At 44.4% G+C, this 24,630-nt stretch overlaps 2 protein-coding genes and 1 long non-coding RNA gene across 12 annotated transcripts in view; 1 reads left to right on the plus strand and 2 right to left on the minus strand.

Moving 5' to 3' along the window:
* cpt1ab (carnitine palmitoyltransferase 1Ab (liver)) overlaps positions 1-15,710 on the minus strand; it is a 42,400-nt gene extending 26,690 nt beyond the window's left edge. For 4 of the 6 annotated variants that reach the window (XR_010326241.1, XR_010326242.1, XM_064313070.1 and 1 more), the window contains exon 1: positions 7,585-7,743. The gene's annotated coding sequence lies outside the window, so the exon portion shown is untranslated. Of the gene's footprint in view, positions 1-7,584; positions 7,744-11,445; positions 11,546-12,837; positions 12,914-15,586 lie in introns of those variants that run through there. The other 2 variants (XM_064313069.1, XM_064313068.1) reach the window with 2 other exon arrangements.
* On the plus strand, positions 11,470-24,342 carry LOC135242141 (cysteine--tRNA ligase, cytoplasmic-like). Its single transcript, XM_064313071.1, has 22 exons — positions 11,470-11,604; positions 12,615-12,706; positions 13,113-13,201; positions 14,067-14,163; positions 14,298-14,396; positions 15,182-15,331; positions 15,613-15,753; positions 15,899-15,987; positions 16,104-16,225; positions 16,688-16,800; positions 17,364-17,492; positions 17,586-17,715; positions 17,889-17,992; positions 18,379-18,476; positions 18,928-19,117; positions 19,618-19,686; positions 19,818-19,899; positions 20,251-20,331; positions 22,343-22,410; positions 22,648-22,707; positions 23,063-23,146; positions 23,453-24,342. Exons 1-22 carry the CDS (start codon positions 11,583-11,585, stop codon positions 23,579-23,581), a joined length of 2,238 nt encoding a protein of 745 aa, XP_064169141.1. The 5' UTR covers positions 11,470-11,582; the 3' UTR covers positions 23,582-24,342.
* LOC135242151 (uncharacterized) overlaps positions 20,029-24,630 on the minus strand; it is a 56,119-nt gene continuing 51,517 nt past the window's right edge. The window contains exons 3-4 of one of the 5 annotated variants that reach the window (XR_010326246.1): positions 22,207-22,383; positions 20,029-20,161 (exon numbers count right to left, since the gene is read on the minus strand). This is a non-coding gene — a long non-coding RNA (uncharacterized LOC135242151). The remainder of the gene's footprint in view (positions 20,162-22,206; positions 22,384-24,630) is intronic. The other 4 variants (XR_010326247.1, XR_010326250.1, XR_010326248.1 and 1 more) reach the window with 4 other exon arrangements.

The raw sequence follows: 24,630 nt of genomic DNA on the forward strand, positions 1-24,630 counted from the left end.
GCGCCTCTTACAACATTCCTACAGAAGCCCAGAAAAACCAACATTCTTACAGAAAGGACGGGCCACTGTCGCAAGTACCAACTCTTATGGTCACTTCTGATTATGTCATAATAATAATAATAATTTATTTTATTTATTTATTTATTTGACAGGGACAATGTGCCAGATTTAGCTAGATCGCTAATTTCCATCTGTTGTCCCTGGGCAGGCTGATGTAAACACATTATTATTATTATTATTAGGGGTCCAAGCAGCGAAGCTGGTGGAACCCTATTGTATCTGTTAGGATTATTATTCTTATTATTATTTTTCTCCGCTAAAAGTGTCTGAGGCTCAGCAACCATACGTCCTAGAGGAACCACATTTGGCAGGTGGGTTCCTATGGTCTCCCACTACTCAGGCACTAAAAATCACGTATGTCAGGCAGATGGTGGCGCTATAACAAAGGGTAACGCGCACAAGGCCATAACTCCCACACCATAAGTTAGATCAACACAAAACTTCATCGACATATGTATCTGAACGTGCTCTACAACTTTGCCATTGGCCCCACCTATGTCCGCCATATTGTTTGCCCGCCATTTAGACTTTTTAGTTGGGGCGTGGCAGTTTTCTCCGCTAAAATGTCTGAGGCTCAGCAACCATAAGTTGTAGACCAACCAAATTTGGCAGGTGGGTTCCTATGGCCCCCCACTACTCAGGCACTAAAAATCACCTATGTCGGCCAGATGGTGGCGCTATAACACGAGGGTCATACTTTAAAAGGCCATAACTCCCACACCGTAAGTCTGATCAACACAAAACTTCATCGACTGATGCATCTGAATGTGCTCTCCAACTTTCCTATTGGGAGCACCTATGTCCGCCATATGGTTTGCACACCATTTGGACTTTTTCATTAGGTGGGGTGCGGAAAAGCTGGAGCTCCAAATCTAAACGATTACGACATCGAGTAAACTTCTTTACGGCAAGCGACAACCATGGCGACGCAAGTAATCCGACACCGTAGGTCTAGTTTTTAGCAGTGAAAGCACGGTCTGACAGTGCCACCTAGCGTGCATGCTAGGATAGGCTACCCAAAGTTTTTCAGTAAAACCTTTCTGAGAGGACGAATAATTACTTTTCTTTGGCATGGATCCATTTGAAGACAGTATCGGGTGAGTTCGTTAAGTCTTTAAATCTGTCATTATGCTGAGAAAAAGCTAAACCATTTTATTGGTAGTTTTTGAGTTTCTGTGCAAACGCGCGAAAACACGCTGGTCTAATGAAACAATGACGGTAGCCTAATACATATATTGTCCGCTTCGTTCCGTTGCTACCATCACATAACGACCTAGAGCTGCAGTTTCTCGCTGCAATTACTAATATTGAATATAAACAAAAGACGCAATTTATGCTGTAGTCTGCCAATGTCTACATAAATAATACGGTCCGTTTGAAGACAATATCGGGTGGGTTCGTTTAGTCTTTAAATCCGTCATTATGCTGAGAAACAGCTAAACCATTTTATTGATAGGTTCTGAGTTTCTGTGCAAACGCGCGAAAACACGCTGGTATAATGAAACAATGACGGTAGCCTCATAGTCCGCTTCGTTCCGTTGCTACCATAACATAACGACCTACAGCTGCAGTTTCTCACTGCAATTACTAATATTGAATATAAACAAAAGACGCAATTTATGCTGTAGTCTGCCAATGTCTAAATAAATAATACGGTCCATTTGAAGACAATATCGAGTGAGTTCGTTTAGTCTTTAAATCCGTCATTATGATGAGAGAAATCGTATTCTCAATTTAATTTCTAAATTGACTGTAAGCTTAGGGTTGTAACTAGGTAGTTGTTTCGTAGATGACTTAGTCTTAACTCGTCTTAACTATTGCTTGAATTTTTTCATAGACTGCGTTGTTGCTGTTCTTGTTTGTATTAGTGTTAATCAGTTTTACCTACAGGGTCCAAGTTGAACCATACGGTTGTTCCCTGCACTTAGAACGGTAGGCTGCTGCCCTCTAGGGTTTTCGACACACTTGTTCCTGGTTATGGTTTTACATTTTGTTCTACGTCGCTCTGGATAACAGCGTCTGCCAAATGCCTGTAATGTAATGTAATGCAATATTCCGTAGCAACACGATTAACCCGACATTAGCCCTAAAATATGCCAATACAGCAGTGAAAACGCTTCTAACTGAATGACGAAATAAGCGAGACTAACTTTTTTTAAATAAATTACCACGTCATTCTACAGTCAATATCTGGGACTAAACATTGAATAAATATACAATCTTACCATTGGTTTTACGCGTAGAGATGTCCCTTTTGCGAATGAGTGGCCATATATTGTCTTGGATAATCCGTTTGTGAAATGTCGGATTTTTTCAAAAATAGCTGTGCGTAATACCACACCTGTTGCGTACGGCGTTGTCGTTCTTCTTAGTCCAATTTGGCTTGATTGACAGTTCATTTATTCAGTAGGTGAGATTATAAGCTTTCTAACGATGTATAACATGTCTGATTTTGCTTTTGGAATAGCGTTTTATAGGTCAGCGTTACTAAAACTCTTCTCATCTGCCAATGTCTAAATAAATAAATTAAACGGTAGGCTTCTTTGCGAGCAGCACGCAATTCGCGAGTTGATATTCAGTCTTTCTTCCGTTTTTTCTCAATGTCGTATTTATTATTTGAAATGTGCATTCATGTGTTATTATTCTATCTGTCTCTGTGGCGCTCTGAAATGTGCATTCTCTGCTAAGCTGAGCAATGGATTGGAATATGTGTCTGAGGTAGTGTTGCAGGGTATACCAAAACTTCAGCACTTTCTCGGTACTTAAAAAAAAAAAAAAAAAAACGGTTTCGTATTTGAATTTTCCGAAGTTCGGTAGTTCTGCGTCAAATGTAAAAGCCAGGGAGATGTGTCTCCCGCATTACTGATTTAGAGGATGAAAAGTGTAGTTCGTCAGAATCTTCGCTAGATGGCAGTAGCAACTAAGGTTGCCAAGTGAGGTGACCTGCGCTTGTGCATTCTCTTCATTGATACAGCGCAAGCTTTGATTCAGTTCACTTCAGTAGCAATGGGTGTTCCAATTTGGAAATATTTTATTATAGATAGATGCGGTATTGTTATTACAATATGCTGTTTTTAAATCTATTTAAAGGTGAAAGACCTGTTTTAAAGATTATTTAGTTTACAACTGTTCAATTTCAGAAATATATTTAACATATTTCTCCATTGTTCAGTGTTGTAACACTATAGGCCTATGCATATTAATATGTTGAAGAGGCTTCAACTTAAAGGTTGTTAATGAACCAGGTTGTTAATAAACCATGAATTCGAAAATGAGGTCAACCCTTGTGGACATTACGTTTCTGATCTATTAAGGTAATTTCAGTATCGTTAGGTACCGAGTATCGCTTTAGCATCGTTTAAATTTCAAGTATCATTTCAGTATTGAGCATCGTAATACTAAACCTGGTATCAGTATCAAAGTAACAATTTTGGTATCGTGACAACACTAGTATGACGCCTTTTATAGTTGCGGCGCAGAAACACTGCAGCTACGCACACACGCCGGACCATCGAAGTGTTACGACATGCCGTCTAAGTGTTACGACATTGTAAAGGCCTTGACGGGAAGCGGCCAGGACACATCCATGGCAACGTAACTAAGTCATCCGACAGCGTCTCTTAGCACAAAATTGGCCATAAGTCATCGATATTTCATACGATCATCACGATATTCAGTAGATATGTTGGGTGAAGGCATATGATCATGAGGACAAAGCCATTTTAAAATCGCTCCATAGGGGGCGCGATGCTGCCAATGCTTGGACCCCTTCCAACGCCGCTTGCGGCTTTAATTATTATTATTATTATTATTATTATTAATATGCATTGGCCATTTTTATACAATGTATTGTATAGTGCTTCACAATAAAAAATAAAACATGATAAAACAGAAAAAGGATTTAGAGACAGCCATGACCAGAATGATTTAAAAATGATTTAAGAAACGAGAATAAAAATTTGTGAAATATGAAGCCATAAAAGCAAACGTGATCAACAAAAGGCTCTCTCTAAAAAACGTTTTTCTTTTTTTCGTTCTTAAAAGTTTACATTTGTACCGATTCCATAATCTGTGTGTCCAAAATTATAACTCTTCATCCCCACTTTTTTTTGAGGGTATTCTGAGATACACTCTCCAGCAGGCCCAAAAAGTCTTCACTCTAACTGACCCCTCTGACAGGGGCAGTCTCAGTGAGACTACAGCTTACATCCGTGTTGCACATTGCACATGAATACACCATAGTTTCACTGTGAAATAAAAACACCTAATGATTAATCTAATCTTAAATAATCTTATTCTGGGAATTTGGGTGTGAAGGAAGTCAATGGCTGGGCTGGACGGTTTTATTCACATCCTGGCTGACTGCTACAGCTGCGATTTAATAATTAAACTTCATTCCCTCTGTAATCCGTGAAACGCGTCCAAATGAGCATCATCACTGATGAACACTGTGGTTTTATCTGAACGGACACCATGCGCAGGGCAAAAGGAACTCCTGGCAAGAGTCATGAATGGCTGCGTTACGACAAAAGAAATGACTTGGCAAAGTTGCGTTTGATTTGCGCAAGTTTGCGCAGACTGACTGCTTTAAGGGCATCAAGATTCAGAGTCAGAAATTAGGAGGAAGAAAGGAAGAAAGTTAATATGTTATTAATGCCAGGGCAAACTGTGGCCTCTTGGGGAATTTCTTTGTGCAGTAAGCGTGTGCCATACAGGCCAGTGAGTTCATAAACAATGTAAGCCAATGACCTTCTGGCTGCGCGACCTTAAGGGCAAATGAGGCAGGCCTTGTTTGAAAATCTGCCAGCCCTTTACCTCAGGACAACCTTTAGCATGCTGGCCAGCAAAAACAGAGATTAACCCTGCCTTTTCCTACCAGAACAGCACACACGTTTTAAACAGGCAAATTACGCACTTTTTTTTTTTCGAATGTAACGTTGTAAAGCTAACGGTGGCGGACTTTCGTAAGAATGCTCCTCAGTCACTATAGCAACGGTGCTATGCCACTAGAAGCCGTAGCAGTTTTCAGCTCAACTTCAAACAAGTGGATCTGCTGATGTTGGACTCCACTCCCTGATGCATGTACAACGGTCTGGTTCTAAACAGGTCAGACAGGTGGACAGGAAATAGCTGAAGGGCAAACAGTGGGACAATGGTCAAACACTTGCCCAATGTTCAGTAATGATAGTTCTGCAATGTAGCCTGCTCAGATTACTAAGACTCCCCACCCCCCACACACACTGACACACATCATAACATAAAACACTTATTTGGGAACATAACAATCTAATGCATATTACTGCACCAGTAAATACAGCAATGTAATGAACAAATTTGTTAGACACACCCTTTAAGATGTAAGAACCTAAATGTGTGATTAGAATGTTCCAGTAACCGAGTGCAATGGGAGTTCCAGAATACTGACATAGAATTTAAAAGAAAAGAAAAAAAATCTACTCTTCAACGGGTTAAATGTAGCTACAGAGATCCATCAAAGCATGGCTGTTCTGACTTGCTTCTATTTACCACGGCTGACCAACCAGGTCTGACCAGACCACAAACCAGTCTTACGCCACACAGCAACTTGTACTGGGTTGGGGAGTCAGTGCATTCCATACCGTTTATTCTCTTGTTCATTTTTAAATGTATATTTGACATTTCCAGAAATATACAATGATATGTATGCGCAATGCAATAAAAAATGTAATGAAAAAGATCGTTATGCGCATTTCCTCAAAGGGGAACTCTATACAGTTGGTGCATAACCGCATGACACGGGGGAAACCTAAATAAACAACGTGCTTGTCAAAACTGGTGAAAGTGCATTTGGCCTGACACAGACACAAAGATATAGTTACGCATCATAAATTAAATCCGCATCCACACCAAACCACGGACGTACGGTTAAGACACATAGCCAGCAGGCTACATACTACATACTATTAAATAATAAAGATAATGGAGTTGACGACTGTTGAGGTGCAGCCGACATTGCGTCTACAGATCATGTCGCGGCAAGGGCAGTTATGAGTGATCAAGACTATAATTTGCGGAGTTACGTGAAGGACGCGCAACCACGCGCTACCTGCGTCCGCATTTCAGTTCAGTCCCATTTCTGAACTTACTCCCATCCCCCAGCACTCCCGCGATCACATGACTAGCCCAGCGCCACTGGAAACTAGGGGAAAGGTCGCAGTAGAAAAAAACGTGCTACGCGGCAACACGATAGAGGCAGGGCTGCATAAAATTACAAGGCAGGGAAAATCTCTACTTACGCTTAAAAAAAAAAGAATCAGACGCATCCATTTAGCGTTTGGAATACGCAATGAAGTACATGGCAGTGATTCACAGTACATGAAACTAAACACCAAATATGCGAAATATCTCACAGTACATAACGAAGCCAGTTATCATAAATCCCTTTGGAGATTAACCAACCGGCACGTGTAACGTTATAGACGATGAAACTACATCAACGAAGTCACACGTGATATTCAGTATGCTTATATACATCTACGCGTGTACATCTACGGGCTCGAAAACGAAATGGGGTCAGCGGCGTTTTGCTTTAATGCCTGGGTGAGCTGGCATTAATTCGTAACGGCATTAGATAAGACTACAAATGCAAAACATGAAATAGTGATAACTGCCTTTGCATTATCTGATAGAACAGTGCCGTGATCCCAGCACTCCCTGGTTGAACATGTAAACACAGCTACGTGTTGAGTGTTTATAGACCTAGTACTGACCTTCAATAAATCCAATAGCTATACTGAAAGAGCAACATGGTGCTGGCTGGCTGTGGTTATTAATTTAACAGTTGGAGATACCTGAGCAAATGCATACGAATTTATAATAAAGATAGCCAAAGTTACCATAAATTACTCATTTCACAAAAACGAGAACAAGGACCTGGGTGACCTTCGCAGGCGGCCGTTGTCACACCTTTCACAATGCACTGACTGTGAAGACTAGATCGAGTCTGCTCTGTCGAATGAGAACACAAAACGAAACACAATAGTGTTTACGTTATATGGTGAGTAATACCAACGTATGAGTATACCACAAGCCCCTTCTCTTGAAAAGTCCACCACAGTACACAAAGACCTGAATGCAAGGGTCAGATAGTAGCCTAGCTATATGTGTTAAGCTCCACGTGAATGGTCTGTCGTATTAACCAGTCAAAATACATCATAAACATCTGTACACCTTACAAACTTCCCTATTGCGTAGTTCATAAACACCGCCTTCTGCATCGCTGATCGTGTAAGCTAGTTCATAACGATATCGTACACATCACGAACATGTAAAGCTATTCGCTTCTGACAACTTCATAAAGGTTAAGTTAGGACACAGTTCCCTATACGATGCTACTCGGCTACAGCGTTACATCGGCTGCGCTTCCGCCGGCTCTCATCGCTGCGCAGCACCCACGCAGCAGCCATGTTTATTTACTAGGCAGTGTCTAGTAACCGCTATTTTCCTGAAAATTAAACCCATTTGGTGCAGCCGTGGCGAACTTACCAGGTCTCTTCCTGTATATGTCTATTCACCAAGGACAGAGGGTTTTAATTTGTGTTTTATATTAAAATTTTGCTGGACTACAAAAAGGACCCCCTCACAGGTTGCTGACCGCTGTATGAATGGGTATAGCGCGAGTACAGCTCTAAGCGCCGCCTCTTTTTGATGACGTCATGTTTATATTTTCATTATGCAGAATGAACTCACTCCCCTTTCCCTCTCTCATCTTTGACTTCTGGAGGAGGGGGAGCTTCAACCTCCTAGGCAAAGAGAAAATGGACTAATTGTTGAAGAAATCAATTAACTATAGCGCATCTGCCGTAGAAATTACCTCTTGGACAATTCAGTGTACCTAATTAACCATTGGGTTCTGTTTACTAATTAGCACCTGTGAAACTGCTAGTCTGGATCAAATATGCCCTGGACATTATTGCAATTTTAAAGCAATACAAAAATAAAATCTACATTAAAATTCTCTCTCTATATATATACATATATATATGCATCATCTTCATCTCAATTCCAAACAATATATATGGATTATTGTTGCCATTTACCTCTGCTAGATCACATTTATCAATGAGTGTCATTCATTTGAGATAAAGATGTGATTTACAGTATATAAATATCCACTATAATGAATTCAAATGAAACAACGTTTTCATGCACAAGAGTACTGATATTGGTTTTGCACTGATGTTAATCATTCTTCATCCAACTTATTATATTCAAAGAAATCATAGGCAAAAAGACAAAGCCAAGAAACAACACATAGAAAACCAAAAAGAGAACTTACACAGGTTTAGTCACCAAAGTGTCTTTCCTCTTTTAGTATAAGTTTAAAACCAATTTGACCGAAATTTGACCGAAACTGAACACAAGGGTTAACACCACAGTGCACTTGGGTATGCCATATCCCCACATATGCAACCACGTCTTCAGAGAAGTATTAAATATAGTCAAAGGCAAAAGTATTGGGACAGTGACAAAATTTGTTGTTGTTTTGACTTTGTACTCCAGCCCATTGTATTTGAAATAAAAGAACAAAATATGACGTTAAAATGCTGACTTTTCTTTGAGGGTATTTACACCCATATTTGGTGATCTGTATAGGAATTAAAGCCCTTTGCTGTATATATGTAGCCCTCCCATTTTAGGGGAACTAAAGTAATTGGACAAATGAACATAATTTGAAATAAGATCATATCTAATACTTGGTTGCAAATCCTTTGCATTCAATGATAGCCTGAAGTTAGTGACTCTGAGACATCACCAGAAGCTCTGTATCTTCCATGGTGATGCTCTGCCAGGCCTGTACTGTAGCCATCTTTAGCTTCTATTTGTTTCTGGGGCATTTTTCCTTCAGTCTTGTCTTCAGGAAGTGAAACATACATTGCGTTTCCAAAAGTATGTGGACACCTGAACACCACACCCTTATGTGCTTGTTGAGCATCTCATCTCATAGAGGTCAGGGCTCTGTGCAGGCCAATCAAGTTCTTTCCCACCAAACTCAGCAAGCCATTTCTTTATGGACCTTGCTTTGTGCGTGGGGGCACTGTCATGCTGAACAGAAAAGGGCCTTCCCCAAAATGTTGCCACAAATGTGGAAGTGCACAATTATTTGCAATGTCATTGTATGCTGGAGAATTAAGATATCCCTTCACTGGTACTAAGGGGCTTTGCCCAATGGTTTTGCATTTAACAGTGATCAACTGTGAGGCTCACCCTCCTGCCGAAGGGATGGTTTAGGCCTTCCAGTAGAAGTGGGAAACTCACAGCTTCATTGGGTCAAGTGTCCCCAGGAGGAGGAAGGCAGGCCCGATATGTCAACTAATGCAATGCTTTGTAGAGGTCCGAAGTAGTAAACGTGTACATAAATGTCATTTCCACTACTGTTCGAAAGTTTGGAATCACTGAGGGATTATGTTTTTGAAAGAAACTGATATTTTATTCGCTATGCATTAAATTGATCAAATACAGCCAAGATATTGATAATGTTACAAATTACTATTACTGTTCAAAATAACTTCTTTAATTCAGTCTTTACATATGATTGCAAAACTTAATATTCAGCAGCCATTACTCCAGTATACTAACAGCACACTGTGTTACCTCATCCTTAAATATTTATGATAATGTCCTAATTTGGTACGAGAGAAAGCACTCATTATTTTACGCACAGCTGAAAACAACTGTGCTGTTTAATTAAGCTAAAAAAAATCTTTCTTTTATTTGCTGCAGTATCTAGTACACTGGCATTTACAAAGTTCAATTTTGTCTTCAAAAAATGGCCAAAAAGAAACCGCTTTCTCTGGAAACTTGTCAGACAATTGTTTATAGAGAGATTGAGGATATTCCATGCTTGAGATGCCAAGAAACTGGAGATCGAAAGAAGCGAGCGAACTGGATCTAACCAGACCAGAAAGAGAAGTGGAAAGCCCAGATGCACAATTTCACAAGAGGACAACTCATCTATTCTGAGAAACAGGCACCTCACAGGTCCTCAGCTAGCAGCTTCATTGAACAGTACTCCTCCCAAACATCAGTTTTATCTGCAACAGTGATGAGGCGACTCTGGGATGTCGTCCATAATACTCTTTTCCAATCATCTGTTGTCCAATCTTTGTGCCGTTTTGCTCATTTTAACTTTTTCTCCTTGTTTCGCCAGTTTCAGAAGTGGCTTTTTCTTTTAAACTTTGCCCATGAGGCCCACATCCTGGGGTCGTGTCTTCACTGTTGCAGATGAAACTGAGGCTTGGCGAGTATTGCTCAACGAAACTACAACAGTGGTGTGAAGTAATCGATGGATACATTCTGTGGGCGTGCCCAACCGCGTGGGCGGTTCTCCAGTTGTCCTGTGGATCTCTCTTGGACTGCCCATGAGAAGCTCTTCCTGTGCGCGCACTTTGGTCAATAAACTGACTTATTGAACCAGGTGTTGAGTCTCATAATAATAATATAATACGCTTATTTATATAGCGCCTTTCAAGAGCAGACGTCACAAAGTGCTTTACAATAAAAGAGCAAAAATCACAAGGCAACAACAAGATAAAACAAGATAAAAAACATTTTCAAACAAATTAAACAAAAGCAAGTCTAAAAAAATGGCTTTTTAAAGGAGTCCACCGTGTCCACAGTTCTGAAGTCCAATGGGAGAGGGTTTCCAGAGTTTCGGAGCTATAACCTCAAAAGCACAGCCTCCGTTTGTTTTGAGCCTGGAGCGAGGAACACCTGACAAACCCTGGATCAGAGGACCTCAGATTCCTACTGGGCTTATATGGCTGCAGTAGCTCTTTAATGCAGACAGGTGCCTGACCACGCAGGGCTCTGAAAACAATTACAAAAATCCTGAAATGGATTCTGAATTCGATGTGAAGCCAGTGTGAAGATTTCAGGATTGGCATTACGCGAGACCTTTTGGGGTTCATGCTTGGGGTTCCTGAGCCTGTTCCTGGGGTGCTGCTCACCACAGCAAACTGTACCTCTAATATTGCAAAGAAAATTTGCAATTTTCTTTCCATCAATATGTTATATAGGCTACGTCCCTTGATCTATGGTCTGTTGTGAAAAGGTTTTCAAAAGCCACTGGATAAACACATCTGACTACATACTTCTTCACTACCAAAAAAATCAGATTGACCTTTTCAATTTGCTTACCATGAAAAATAGTGTATTTTATGAGCCATACTAACTAGGCAAAAAAAAAAATCCAAAAAACTACACTTAATTCAATTTATCGTGAAGAGAAACACGATTTTTAACGTGATTAAATTTTTTGTATTTATTCAATACCATTAACACATATGTAAAACGTGCGTTAAATATATTTTTTGTCCCTTTAAAAAACTTTAACATATACCTTACCAATATGGCGATTCGGCTGTGACGCCAGCCAAGAGAAGGATGCGGGTAAGCGCAGCTCTTAGCTCTTCCGCACATGGTGAGTCAATCCCTTCCATTCACGCTGCAGAACAAGGTTGCATCAGAATTTGATTGAAGTGATGGCAGGCTTGGGAGACTTGGGTAAGCTGAATGTAACGAGCATTATACCATGTATTATTATTATTTTTAAAGGAAACAAGTCAGTAGGTGTTGTGTACCAAATGTATTGCCGTCACAAGTGCACATTTCGTAAGGTTTTCCTTTAGCAAGCAAACCGGTTAACGTTAGCTGTGTAGGTAGCTAGCCGCACAGTTACACTATTCCTGTGCCGTCTTGATCTTCACATTTGGTTTCTGACAGATGTTCGGTTGCAGTTCGTTATGTACAGCTGACATTTCATTAGCCTGACAGGCAGGTGCCTGTCTGTTTAGCTGATCGGATACGCAACACGCTTATACTTAAATATCGGATTTGTTGAACTTGCCATCCATTCCCATTCATTTTGATGTGTGTCTAGCCTAGAATAGGTTTCTGGATTCATAGACGCCTAGCTAGCCTGGTAACATTAGTGAGAGATATTTCATTAATTAGCCATCGTACTCCTATAATTTAGAGGCTTGCAATTGGCTCGGGCGCTCCGTCATTTCTGGGAATAAGGGAACCGACGCCGTTTCTTTCGCTTTCTCTTCTGATCTGACATATGGATGTGACATGGTTATTTTCTCTTTTCAAGGTTTTAGAAAAGGTTAAATAAAATTCACGAAAAAAATGACGCGCTTTCTGGAGTAATTCATAGATTCTACGTATTAATTTTTCCCGGACAGTCTGCTAGTATTAATCATCCACGACTCTGTTGACAGTTCAAGCCAGCTGCTGATGTTGATTGTTCTGTGTTGACTGTTTGCCAATTATGTCATAAAAATACGCGCCTACTCCACCGTATTTTACGTTGTGCACCTTGAGCGTCGCTCCCCCTCCCCCAACGTCAGGTGATTGGAGTCACAGGTATCCCTCAGGGGGGGAAAAAAAGTCCTCTGCCAGGTGTTCTATGGGACGACCTACCTTAAATAACAGCATTGTGCTGTAACCCATTGTGTCTGTACCTGTGTGTGAATGGAAGGTTCATGTGCCACTGACACTGTGCTTTTCAGCAAAGGGAAAGAGGGTCCAGCCCGCTTGGTCTGCTCCGGCTGGGACTGACCCCCCAAAACTGCGGCTGTACAACAGCCTTACGCGAAGCAAGGTGAGGCAGTGCCAACAATAAAACACAGAACAATGCTTCTATGGTATTAGTAATGATGAAATGCATTTATATAGCGCTGTTCATCTCACAAGGGCTTATGAAGGACTTTACGGTAAAGACAAGTAACTCACCTCAACCAGTGGGAACTGTCCATCTGGGTGATGCCGGGAAGCCATTTTATCCACTGGATTATTCAACGGACTTCAGCTGAGGTGGAGAGAGGGGGATGATTACTGAAGGCATCTTTAGGTAGCCAGATTGAGCCGAACTAGATGCGAATGGCCCTTTGCTTTTAAAACGTGCAATATTAGGGTGTACCCCTGTGGCAGAGCCAGGCTTAAAATGCTTTGGAGATGGGGGGGGCGGAGCTCTGTTTGACTGACGCGGTCTCTCTCTCTCGTTGCAGGAGCTGTTTGTCCCACAGAAAGGAAATAAGGTGCTGTGGTACTGCTGCGGCCCCACCGTGTACGACGCCTCACACATGGGCCACGCCAGGTAACTCAGGACCCCCCCCCTTGCCCCGCCCCGCCCCGCCGGAGGGGCCGCCAGTGGCCAAGCCGGACATTATGGGCCGGGCAGGCAGACACCTCATGCGTAGAAATCGGAGAGAAACTGTGCCAGTCATAGAGTATATGTTGGTAACAACCCAGAGAGCATACAGCTTTGTTTTCATACAAGCTGGGGTACGTCCCGGCAAGAAGGGGTGACGAGTGGCGAGGGGGGAGCGTACCTCTAAATGGGGGAGGAAGGGGGGGGAGGATGCTGCTTTTGCCACTTAAATTGAGTGGGGTATCTGCAGTGTTCACTGGCTTTTAAATGGTGTGCAGACTGTCTTGAGGAAGTCTGTGTAGACAGTTGTTGGTTAAGGCAGGATGTTGCATAATCTGACTCTGAGTATGTGGGGTGTAAATCAAGGGCTGTTCATTTAGAAACTTAAACCCGAGGGAAAATTTGCACACAGCACTTTTATATAAATCAGGCCATTTAGGGCCTGTGGTTTGGTTATTAGCAAAGACTTTGCCAGTGCATTGAAACTTAAACACTTTATACCTGTACTATATAAAAATGAATAGAAGGATATGCTGCCCATATACATCTGTTCCCCTGATGTATTGCACCAATTTTGGTCAAACATTTAGTGCTCCGTTTGTCCGTCCTAGTTTTAATGATGAGATGAAATTCCTTCACGCTGGCCAGATCTCTGTGTAGCGAAAACTTGAGGTTTACTGGCTCTGGCTATTAAACGCAATGTCCTTGAAATGATGGAGAAGTTACTTTCGTTTTCACAGCTAGTCTTGTAGACTCCTCAAAGAACTGCGCTCATCTCGTGCTGAAATTCTCTTTTTCCCCCCCGTTTCAGATCCTACATCTCCTTCGACATCCTCCGTAGGGTACTGATGAACTACTTCAAATATGATGTCTTCTACTGCATGAACATCACAGACATCGATGACAAGGTAGGAGCGTTTAGGGTTAGGGTTAGGGTAAGGATAGCGGTTTCAGTTCCCGTGTGAATGTCCCGACTGTGAACATGCTCAGGAAGTCTGCAGCGCGTGCGCCGCCGCCACACCCCGCCTCTTCTCCTCCGCAGATCATCAAAAGGGCTCGGCAGAACCACCTGCTGGACCAGTACAAAGGCCGGAAGCCAGGCCCCGCCCAGATACTGCGGGACGTGCTCACTGCCAGAACGGTGAGAACGCGCCAGCGGCTCTGCTTTACGATAATCCAGTTCTCTGAAATGAGACGGTGGCAGTGTAGTACATTACATTACATTACAGGCATTTAGCAGACGCTCTTATCCAGAGCGACTTACACAACTTTTACATCGTATCCATTTATACAGCTGGATATATACTGAAGCAATTCCGGTTAAGTACCTTGCTCAAGGGTACAACGGCAGTGTCCTTACCCGGGAATCGAACCTGCGACCTTTCGGTTACAAGCCCAGTTCCTTACCCACTGTGCTACACTCCTTACCCATTGTACTACATTGTAGTAGTACAATGGGTAAGGAGCTGGTCTTGTCACGAAAAGGTTACAGGTTCGATTCCCGAGTAGGACACTGCCGTTGTACCCTTGAGCAAGGTACCTAAACCTGCATTGTTTCAGTATATATCCAGCTGTATAAATGTATGCAATGTGTGTAAAAAATGATGTGTAAAAAAAGTCATGCTGGATAAGAGCATCTGCTAAATGCCTGTAATGTAATGTAATATAAAGATGGGCAAAGATTATGGCTACAATGAGCAGCCATCCTGGAAGTAACCCCTAACCATTTATACACGGTGCAATTACACACAGCTCACCGCCGCCCTGATTGCCTGGCACGTAAGCCATTCGTTTGTGCACATTAGAAACTGTGGAGTTTGGTCCCTTCGGTGTTCTTGCTGAAGTGGTGTAGAGAGCAGACGGACGTGTGTTCCTGGCGTTTGCCTTCGCCGTGCTCGTCCAGCTCAAGCGCGTTCGATTCCGCAGCCTTTCCAGGAAAAGCTGGCCAAGACGACCGACCCGGACAAGAGGCAGATGCTGGAGAGGCTGGACAAGGCGGTGACCGCTGCCCTGGGCCCCCTGCAGAGGGCGATGGAGAGCGGGTCAGCAGAGGCCACGCTGCAGAGCACGGCTGAGGTAGCGGGACGGGGGGGGACGTGCGCTATTGCGATACCCAATCTTGTATAGGTCTGTAATAGGACTTCACAACTTGGGTGGGTTGTTTGGAGTTCTAACCAATATTTTTTTTTTTAAACTGTAAATTTGTTTACAAAATCATGAATCATCTGCAGGCTTTTAGGGACATTGAGGTTAAAACAGCTGGGAAATCCAGAGGTCACTCATTTAATGGGCTGTGACACTGAGATTTCTGAAGTACAAACACGAGCTCACCGTTTTTTGGCGTTTTCGTCCTGAAGGTGTTACTGGAGGAGGCCAGAGACCTGCTGTCGGATTGGCTGGATTCCCGGCTCGGAAGCCAGGTGTCGGAGAACTCCATCTTCTCCCTGCTGCCCAAGTACTGGGAAGGAGAGTACCACAAGGACATGGACGCGCTGAACGTGAGGGACCCCGTCGCTCCTTTGCCTGTTTTTGGGTCGTCCTTTTCTATCGTTCCACAAGGGCAGGGTGTTGTTGGGATGATGTTCTGTAATGGCACGTACTGTCCGCATGTGCTGACACGCCCTCTTCCACGCGTGTCCTCAGATCCTCCCCCCTGATGTTCTCACCCGGGTCAGCGAGTACGTTCCTGAGATTGTGACCTTTGTGAAGAAGGTCATCGACAACGGTTACGGGTGAGTAAAAAAGGATCTGTTCGCCTACGAGTTCCCTTCTGTCCCGGCGCAGACTGTGGAACCGCGTGAAATTTGTCACCTCACGAAATCTTTTCTTGACGCCCGTTTGTTTGCAGGTACGTGTCCAACGGCTCGGTGTATTTCGACACGGCCAAGTTCGACGGCAGTGACACGCACTCGTACGCCAAGCTGGTCCCGGAGGCGGTGGGAGACCAGGAGGCCCTGCAGGAGGGAGAGGGTAGGGACGCACGGGAAAGGAGATTTTAGTCTAAATCTGGCATTTTTACCCAGGCTTATCTGTGGAAAATATTTTATTGTGCATCTCACTTGTTAAATAAATATAGTAATGAAGAATGTCTTTTTGGTGTGGGGGTGGGGGCAGAGGGGCGGTGGTGGGGAGGGTGCTACAGAGAAAGAACCAGGGTAGGCCAGGGTACAGTAGGCAAGGCTAGGCTAGGCTATGGTAGGGTTAGGTTAGGGTAGGCTAGACCAGGGTACAGTAGGCTAGGCTAGGGTTAAGTTAGGGTAGGATAGGGTTAGGGTAGGCTAGGCTAGGGTAGGGTAAAGCAGAATAGAATAGGGGAATAGGGGAACTTCAACTGCATACAAGAAATTAAATAAACAATTGATTGACAAATAAATAAAACGGCAGAAATCGTGTTTGGAAAAAGGTTCTGAGTCCCGTGGCGTGTTTTTGCAGGAGACCTGAGCATCTCTGCGGACAGGCTGAGGGAGAAGAGGTCCCAGAACGACTTCGCCCTCTGGAAGGCCTCCAAGCCTGGGGAGCCATCCTGGGACTCCCCCTGGGGGAAGGTAACCCATCCAGCACGGGGCGCGGCTGCACTGCTGCGTAATATTACATAATGTGTATGAGGTCAGGTTAGCGCTGCCGTTAGCATTGTGCTTAAGCCTGAATATGATGTCAGGTTAGCGCTGCCGTTAGCATTTTTTTAAACCTGTATGTGATGTCAGGTTAGCACTGCCGTTAGCATTGTGCTTAAACCTACATATGATGTTAGGTTAGCACTGCCGTTTGCATTGTGAAGCCTGGGCTATGATGCAGGTAGGCCCGGCGTTACATAAACCTGATGTGATGTGAGGTTAGCGACTGCCTTACTTTTGCTAACCTACATATGTGGTTAGATGCCGTTCCTTGGTGATACCTGATTGATGTTAGGTTAGCGCTACCGTTAGCATTGTGCTTGAGGCTGAATATGATGATAGGTTAGCACTGCCGTTAGCATTGTGCTTAAGCCTGAATATGATGATAGGTTAGCACTGCTGTTAGCATTGTGCTTAAACCTGCATATGATGTTAGGTTAGCACTGCCGTTAGCGTTGTGTTTTTAACCTGCCTGTTTCTCTGCGTCACTGTAGGGACGGCCAGGTTGGCACATCGAGTGCTCTGCAATGGCCGGCTCCATTTTGGGAGAGTCCATGGACATCCACGGGGGTGGCTTTGACCTGCGCTTCCCCCACCATGACAACGAGTTGGCACAGTCCGAGGTAAGAGTAAGCCGATGGCATCCCTGTTTGACTGTAATTTGCTTCATTGAAGACCTTCTTAGAGGGGTAAGACTGTAATTCTCTTCATCGTAGGCCTTCTTTGAGAATGACCACTGGGTCCGCTACTTCCTGCACACGGGTCACCTGACCATCGCGGGCTGCAAGATGTCCAAGTCCCTGAAGAACTTCATCACCATCAAGGACGCCCTGGCCAATCACTCAGGTGAGTACCCCGCGGTTTGCAGGTCAGGCTCATACAGACGTGAGTCAGAGGAATACCGTTTATGTACGGTGCGTTTGTGCTCGCGCGTGTCTGTCTGTGCTGATGCGCGTTTATATTGACGTGTGTTTGCGTCATCGTGCTGGTGCGCGTTTGGCGTGTTCGTTACTCCGCAGCTCGCCAGCTGCGTCTGGCCTTCCTCATGCACTCCTGGAAGGACACGCTGGACTACTCCAGCAACACCATGGAGTCCGCCATTCAGTACGAGAAGTTCCTCAACGTGAGCATCCACGTCGCCTCTCTCCTTTTATTTCTTTGGATTTTCTTTTGAATGATGTCATAGGTTGTAACTGTGTAAATGTAGGTAATCGGTCTAGTAGTACTTTTTTGTTACAGTATAGATTGTTTGTCAGGTTAACATTGCAATTATTATTAATGGACATCTGTGCCTTCTTGGTGACATCACACTTTAGCATTTCTGAGAGATGTTCTGCACTGATGTTCTTCAGTTCTGCCTGATGCTCTGGATAAGAGTGTCTTTTAAGTGGCTGGAATGCCACACTGTGTTGAGCAAAACGAGCTTTCCGTAGACAGAGTCCTCTATTGTTCATTGTGCTGCAGTTTGACTTGATGTAAACGGGCGTGCGTTTGTCTTGATAATTGCAGGAGTTCTTCCTCAACGTCAAAGACATCCTGAGGGCACCGACAGACATCACGGGCCAGTTTGAGAAGTGGGAGACAGCGGAGCTCGAGCTGAACCACAGGTGAGCGCGTCTGCGTTTTTGGGAAGCTGGTTGGTTAAATGCTGCCCCCTGGTGTCCATGTTGTGCTGTGCTGTTCAGTGCATGTGCTTGTTATAACAAAAGGTCCCTGTGGCTGAAACCATTCATTTATAGCAACTACAGTTGCAGTGTGTACTTGCCCATATTTCTACACAATGCTGGCAAAACCCACATTAAATATTTTCAAATATATAAATTTGATAAAAAGATCTTTTGGTCCCAACTGGCTGATTAATATGTTTTCTAGCTCTTTACTCAGCTGCGATGCTAGGATTCACCCACAGGGTTACTATAACGGCAAAGATTTGCTTTATCGTGACGCTATCTTATCCATTAGCTCTGGATAAGTGTCTCGTAATGGCTTAAATGTGGCTGTAATGTGGCTGGAGTTCCTCCAGAGGGCGCTCTAACGCCAGCGCTCCCGCGTCTGCAGTTTCCACGAGCGGAAGGCGGCCGTGCACGAGGCCCTGTGCGACAACATCGACACCAGGGCGGCGCTGGATGAGATGCGGGCGCTGGTCAGCCAGAGCAACACCTACGTGGCCAGCAGGAAGGCCGGCAAGCTGGCGCCCAATCGCATGCTCCTGAAGAGCGTGGCGTGCTACCTCACAGACATGCTGAAGGTGAGGCGGTCCCGCTGCGGAACGCACAGATCGGTCCCCATGGTGACACGCCTGACACGGGAGCAAGTGTAAAATGCACCGGGGTTCTTCTGGGACAAAAAAAAAAGAGGAAGCCCTGGTAATGTTTTTAGTTGGCCACACAGAATTGCAATAAATTAGCGTTTACAGGAAGTGGTCCGCTCGGTGCACACGCGGCGCATTTAACCAAACGCGTTCCACAGGTTCCTTAAGTGCGCCAGAAAACCTGCATCCATTTTTTTCTCATATGTATGTGATTGAAAAAATCGGTGCCATTTTCATAGAAATATTCCCGGTGCTCTTAATCTCTTTATTTGTTCATATGTATTTATGATTGCGTAGTTGTAGTCGTTTTGAAAGTCTGTATTTAACATTCACTTATTTAGACTGTGTTTGGTCCTCTCATGTCTTATTGGCAGTAAGGTGATGATTACAAAATGTCAAAATGGAACCTGACACTGAGATTCTTTCCGTCTCCCCAGATGTTTGGTGCAATCGAAGGCTCGGAGCCAATCGGATTCCCCGTGGGAGGAAACGAGCAAAGCGCTGACGTAAGCGCAGAGAAACGGGGGAGGGAGGGGAGGAGGGGGGGGCGTGGTCCACACAAACTCCTCTGTGATGTCATGCCTTCACGGAATGCCGTGTGACCAATGGCTTGTGGCCTTGCTTCTGTGCTTCGCAGCTGGAGAGCACAGTGATGCCGTATCTGAAGGTTCTGTCAGACTTCAGGGAGGGGGTCCGGAAAGTCGCCCGGGAACACAAAGGTGAACTGCCTGTACACTATACATGCCCCCCCCAATTATTTAAAAAAAAAAAGTCCCTTTCACGCTACTCTTCAATACTGCAATTATAATTATTCAATGATGGATAATATATAAACAGACCTAAGGTGACTTACTGAAGCTTTCCCCCGGAGATGGAAATGGCACATAGAAGTTTGCATTATTTGTGGTTTATTAAAAGGGAAAGGTATTAAGTGTACTCCCTCTGTCCCATCGATGTCTTTGGGCCTATCGCCATCGTCTGCTGCAGAGGTGGATAGAAAGCATGTGAAATGAAGTTACTGGTTTGACCCCTCACCCCTGACCCCTGACCTTCCCCCCCCCCACCCACAGTTACAGACATCCTGCGGCTGTGTGACACACTGCGGGACGACGTCCTGCCGGACCTGGGGGTGCGCCTGGAGGATCACGAAGGTGAGCGCCCCTCCCCCCCCCCCCCCACCTCAGCCAATCCCAGCACAGCACAGCCTCTTTAAGAGAATCCAGCCTGAAACTACAGGAACGTTCTCCCCCGATCGTAGGCCTAAAACCCAGGGGAAGAGTTTGGTTGGCCTTATTGTGTGTGCAAAAACAGCAAAGCATGAAAACATGGAATTCCCCAAAGGTTCATTTAGATTTTTACATTCACGTCGAGGTTTGAAAATGATCTTTGATGGTAACTGAAGATAATTTAAGGTAGCTGATGATAACTGAAGGTAACTGAAGGCTAGCTGACAGTTCTAGGCTGCAGCACTAAGTGCACTTAGTACGAGGTGCAGAACTCCGGTCCTGGAGGGGCGGTGGTGCGTGTTCTGGTGTTCGTTCCAACCGGTTATTTTTGCATAATTTAATCCTGAACAACTGTGCACTCCCTTGCTGGATCACTCCTGTATCAAACCAGTTTTTCAAAGGTGCATGTAGCTGTACCCAGTTTGCAAAAAAAGTTAGATCAAGTACATTTTTTTCCAGTTGAAGTAGAACAGAAATCCTGGAAGTAACAACATTCTGCCACCTCCTAAGAACTCTCCCTCATCTGACAGATTACAGATACTGTACAGAGGGTGGGCAATATGGCCTAAAAACAGTATCCACATCTATATTTGCTTTTGGATGATATTCACTGTGTGCGTTGGAAGGGATAATAAAATATGTCTTTAATATTATGCTTCAGATATAGAACAAAGAGTGGATTTGTTTTAACACTAAATGCTAGATGTTAGATTAAGCACCATACAGTAACAGAAGAAAATGGGGGGGTTAGTGTATCCTGCCTGCATGCCTGTTTCCATGTTACGCGATTAATGCTATACGCATATTGAACAGTGGAACGCGAATTACGAGGATGCAGTTATGAGAATCCTTAGCGTTGCTTCCCGGTAGTGTGCATCTGCAGTAGTAGTAGTGCATTGTCACCGTTATTATTCCAAGAACGCCTTGTGAACTGGCCGCCTTAATATTCACAGTGACAGTGTGTGCGTGTGTGTGTCTGTGTGCTTTGTGTAAAAAAAAAAATTTAAAAAAAAACCAGCCGCAGTTTTAACAGCAGTGCAGTGCTGAGTCATCTGTTTTTCCGGGGGGCCACGCCCTCTGCTGGACTGGCCTGCCCAACCCTGTTCCGGCCACAGGACTGCCACTACCAGGGTCTGGCTTAAAATGCTGCAACATCTGGTACAGCTACAGCAAACATCTGCTAACCTGCTTTAGCCCTGTACTGGGCTAGCACAGTGCTAACCTGCTTTAGCCTTGCACGGGCCTGGATTCACTAATGCTGGGGTAGCACAGTGCTAACCTGCTTTAGCCTTGCACAGGCCTGGATTCACTAATGCTGTGCTCTGTGGGAACCACAGTGGGAGGGGCCTTGGGAAGTGGAGCCTCTGGCGCAGCCTGCTACTGCTGCTCCACTGACGCCCGTATGGATCCAAGGCCCGTGCAGTTAAAGGCAAAAAATAACCCTCTCCATGTCTGCAACGTGCCTGAAGGTCAAAGTCTCTGTCTGTACTCTATGCTGCCCCCCAGTGGTGGAATGAGCTTCCTGCAACAATCAGGACAGCAGAGTCACTGTCAGTCTATGGAAACACACCTAACATGCACTGCACTTGGGCTCAACTAACCAGGGCTGAACTATTAGCATTTATAATGGGTCTACTGGCCCTACATATGATACCCCTAACACTACACCATCAAATCCACGTGCTATTTAAAGCGGTGTTCTCAGTCTCCCCTCTGTGTGTACTACTGGAGTTAACGGTACGTTGTGGGTTTTAGGCCCCGACTGCTCCTGCGGGTTTGTGATGCTGATGATGTAATCACCTCTGCTCTGTGCCTGAGCCTTTACATGAGACCTTCTGTAAGCTGCTCTGGGTCAGAGCTCTGGGTCAGAGCGGATGCTGAAAGTACAGGCATGAAGGTGCTGACAGACCTGAATCTCCTCCCTCTGTCCGTCCAGGCCTCCCGACCGTGGTAAAGCTGGTGAACAGAGAGACTCTGCTGAGGGAGAAGGAGGAGAAGAAAAAGGTGAGTGTCACTTCTTTAAAAATGTTTAAGCCTGTATTCAAGCAGCCAGGCACACTGAAATACAGGGAGTCTCGTCAAAGAGGGCAGCTGGAGACACACAAATGGACATATCGAAAGAGAGTGCTCAGGATGTGAAGGGAATGCTCGTCATACTCGGCCTAAACTCTCCTCTCTCCTGCGCTAGCAAACATCCTCACATATTTATCTGCTTTTCTTTCTCTCTCCCTCTCCTCTCAGGCAGAGCAGGAAAAGCAAAAGAAGAAAGAAGAAGCAGCAAGAAAGAGAGAAGAACAGGAAGTGCGTGCTTGTGCCCATCTTCCCTTTCCCCATATCTCTGATCTGTTTATCAGTTTAAAGATGCTTCATCATGGGATACTTCCTTTTCTCCTTTTCAGATTAACTGGTCGCTTTGATGTACACTTGCTGCCACAGTGTTTATGAAGGAGCACATTGCCTTCTTCGTCAATCTGTCCATCACTGTAATCATCCAGAGGGAGAAATATTGGTGCTTTGGTTTGGCATTAATGAAAACCTTGCGCTCATTTGAACTATCTTGTCCTTCTCCCCTGTCACAAACGATGAGGCTCTTTGCTGTGAATTCTGTGAATGACTCTGATGTCATCTCCGCCCCCGCCCCCCCCAATCACTGCAGGCAGCTAAACTGGCAAAGATGAAGATTCCAGCTTGCGAGATGTTCCTCCAGGAAACGGACAAGTATTCCAAATTTGATGATACGGTGAGGAGAGGAAGTGCATTTATCCTTGCACTGATGGAGTTTTCCCTCTGGTATTTTGATTGTGTGTGTGTGTGAGAGAGTGTGTGTGAGAGAGTAATTGACTGTGTGAGAGAGATTGTGTGTTTGTGTGAGAGAGTGATTGAGCAAGTAAGACAGATTGTGTGAGCGTGTGTGTGTGTGTGTATTTGAGTGAGTTAGAGAGAGATTATGAGAGAGAGGAGTGATTGAGTGAGATATATTGAGTGTGAGAGTGTGTGTAAATGTGAATGGCACGGGTTTGATGTGTTCTCTGTGTTGCTTGTGAAGGGTTTCCCCACCCATGACTCTGAGGGAAAGGAGATCAGCAAGGGACAGACCAAGAAACTGCGCAAGCTGTACGAGGCACAAGAGAAACTGCACAAGGAGTACCAGGAAACGGCTCAAAACGGGAGCTAAGGCTCATGGGAGATTACCCAGGGTCCCTCCACAGGCACCTTCCCCTGCCCTGAGCTCTACCCGCAGCTTCCGTCCGTCTGTCCGTCCGTCCGGAGGAACCCCACTCGTCCCCAAATCTCTGGACCACGCTCTGGAGCTCAGAATGGTTTCTGTTAGATTTTTAAAGGTTCAAATTTTTAATGAAATGTATTTTGCTGTAACATGTGGTATTTTGAGTAGATAAGTGGTTTGCAGGCGTCCCGTATTTGGAGGGTGAAAATGTTTTCCAGTGTTAAAATGAAACGCAGACCTTGAAACTTTTCCTGACATTACTGTACTTTTTGCATTTTTCCCTAAATGAACAGCAGGCTCTGGTCATGCTGAGATCAGACTGTTGATAAGTTGCTTCAGAAAGCTTGCGAAAGAAGAGTGAGAGAGACGAGTAAGGAAGGATAGATAATTTAGTAATTTGTGAGAGTGATATTTTGGGGACATCTGAACAGGCAAAGCAAAAGCAGGGTTGTCTTTCCTAATGTAATCCATTCATTTGTACATCCAGCTGTGTGTCAGTGCGTCCCAGTCCTGTTCCCAGAGATCTCCCATCCTGTAGGTTTTCACTCCAACCATCAGCACACCTCATTCAAAACACCTAGAGATTAGTGGAATCAGGTGTGCCAAATTATGGTTGCGATGAAAACCTACAGGACTGAGGATCTCCAGGAACAGCGTTGGGAACTACTGAATTATATGAAAGTTTAAATAAATTGTTTTGCCATTTCTAATTGATATTCAAATGTTTGTTTCATCAACTAGCACACAGTGTAATTTACTGCTCGCAGAGAAGTGAATGTGCATTTAGCCCAGGGTGTGAGTGAAATCTCTAAAACCGTCGCCGTAGAAACAGGTAAACCAGCAGAGTGCTGTGAGCTCGGAGTTTTTCCTGCTGTCTGGACTGGTAGCATAGCAGCGCTGTCTGGCACAAACCTGGGGACTGAGGCAGGAAATCTCAAGTGAAAAATGCTAATCCAGGGCATTAAGTGGAGGATTTTTGTTAATGATTCATTTAATGG

Source organism: Anguilla rostrata, chromosome 16 (genome assembly GCF_018555375.3).
Source record: "Anguilla rostrata isolate EN2019 chromosome 16, ASM1855537v3, whole genome shotgun sequence".
In the NCBI taxonomy this organism is placed as follows: Eukaryota; Metazoa; Chordata; class Actinopteri; order Anguilliformes; family Anguillidae; genus Anguilla; species Anguilla rostrata.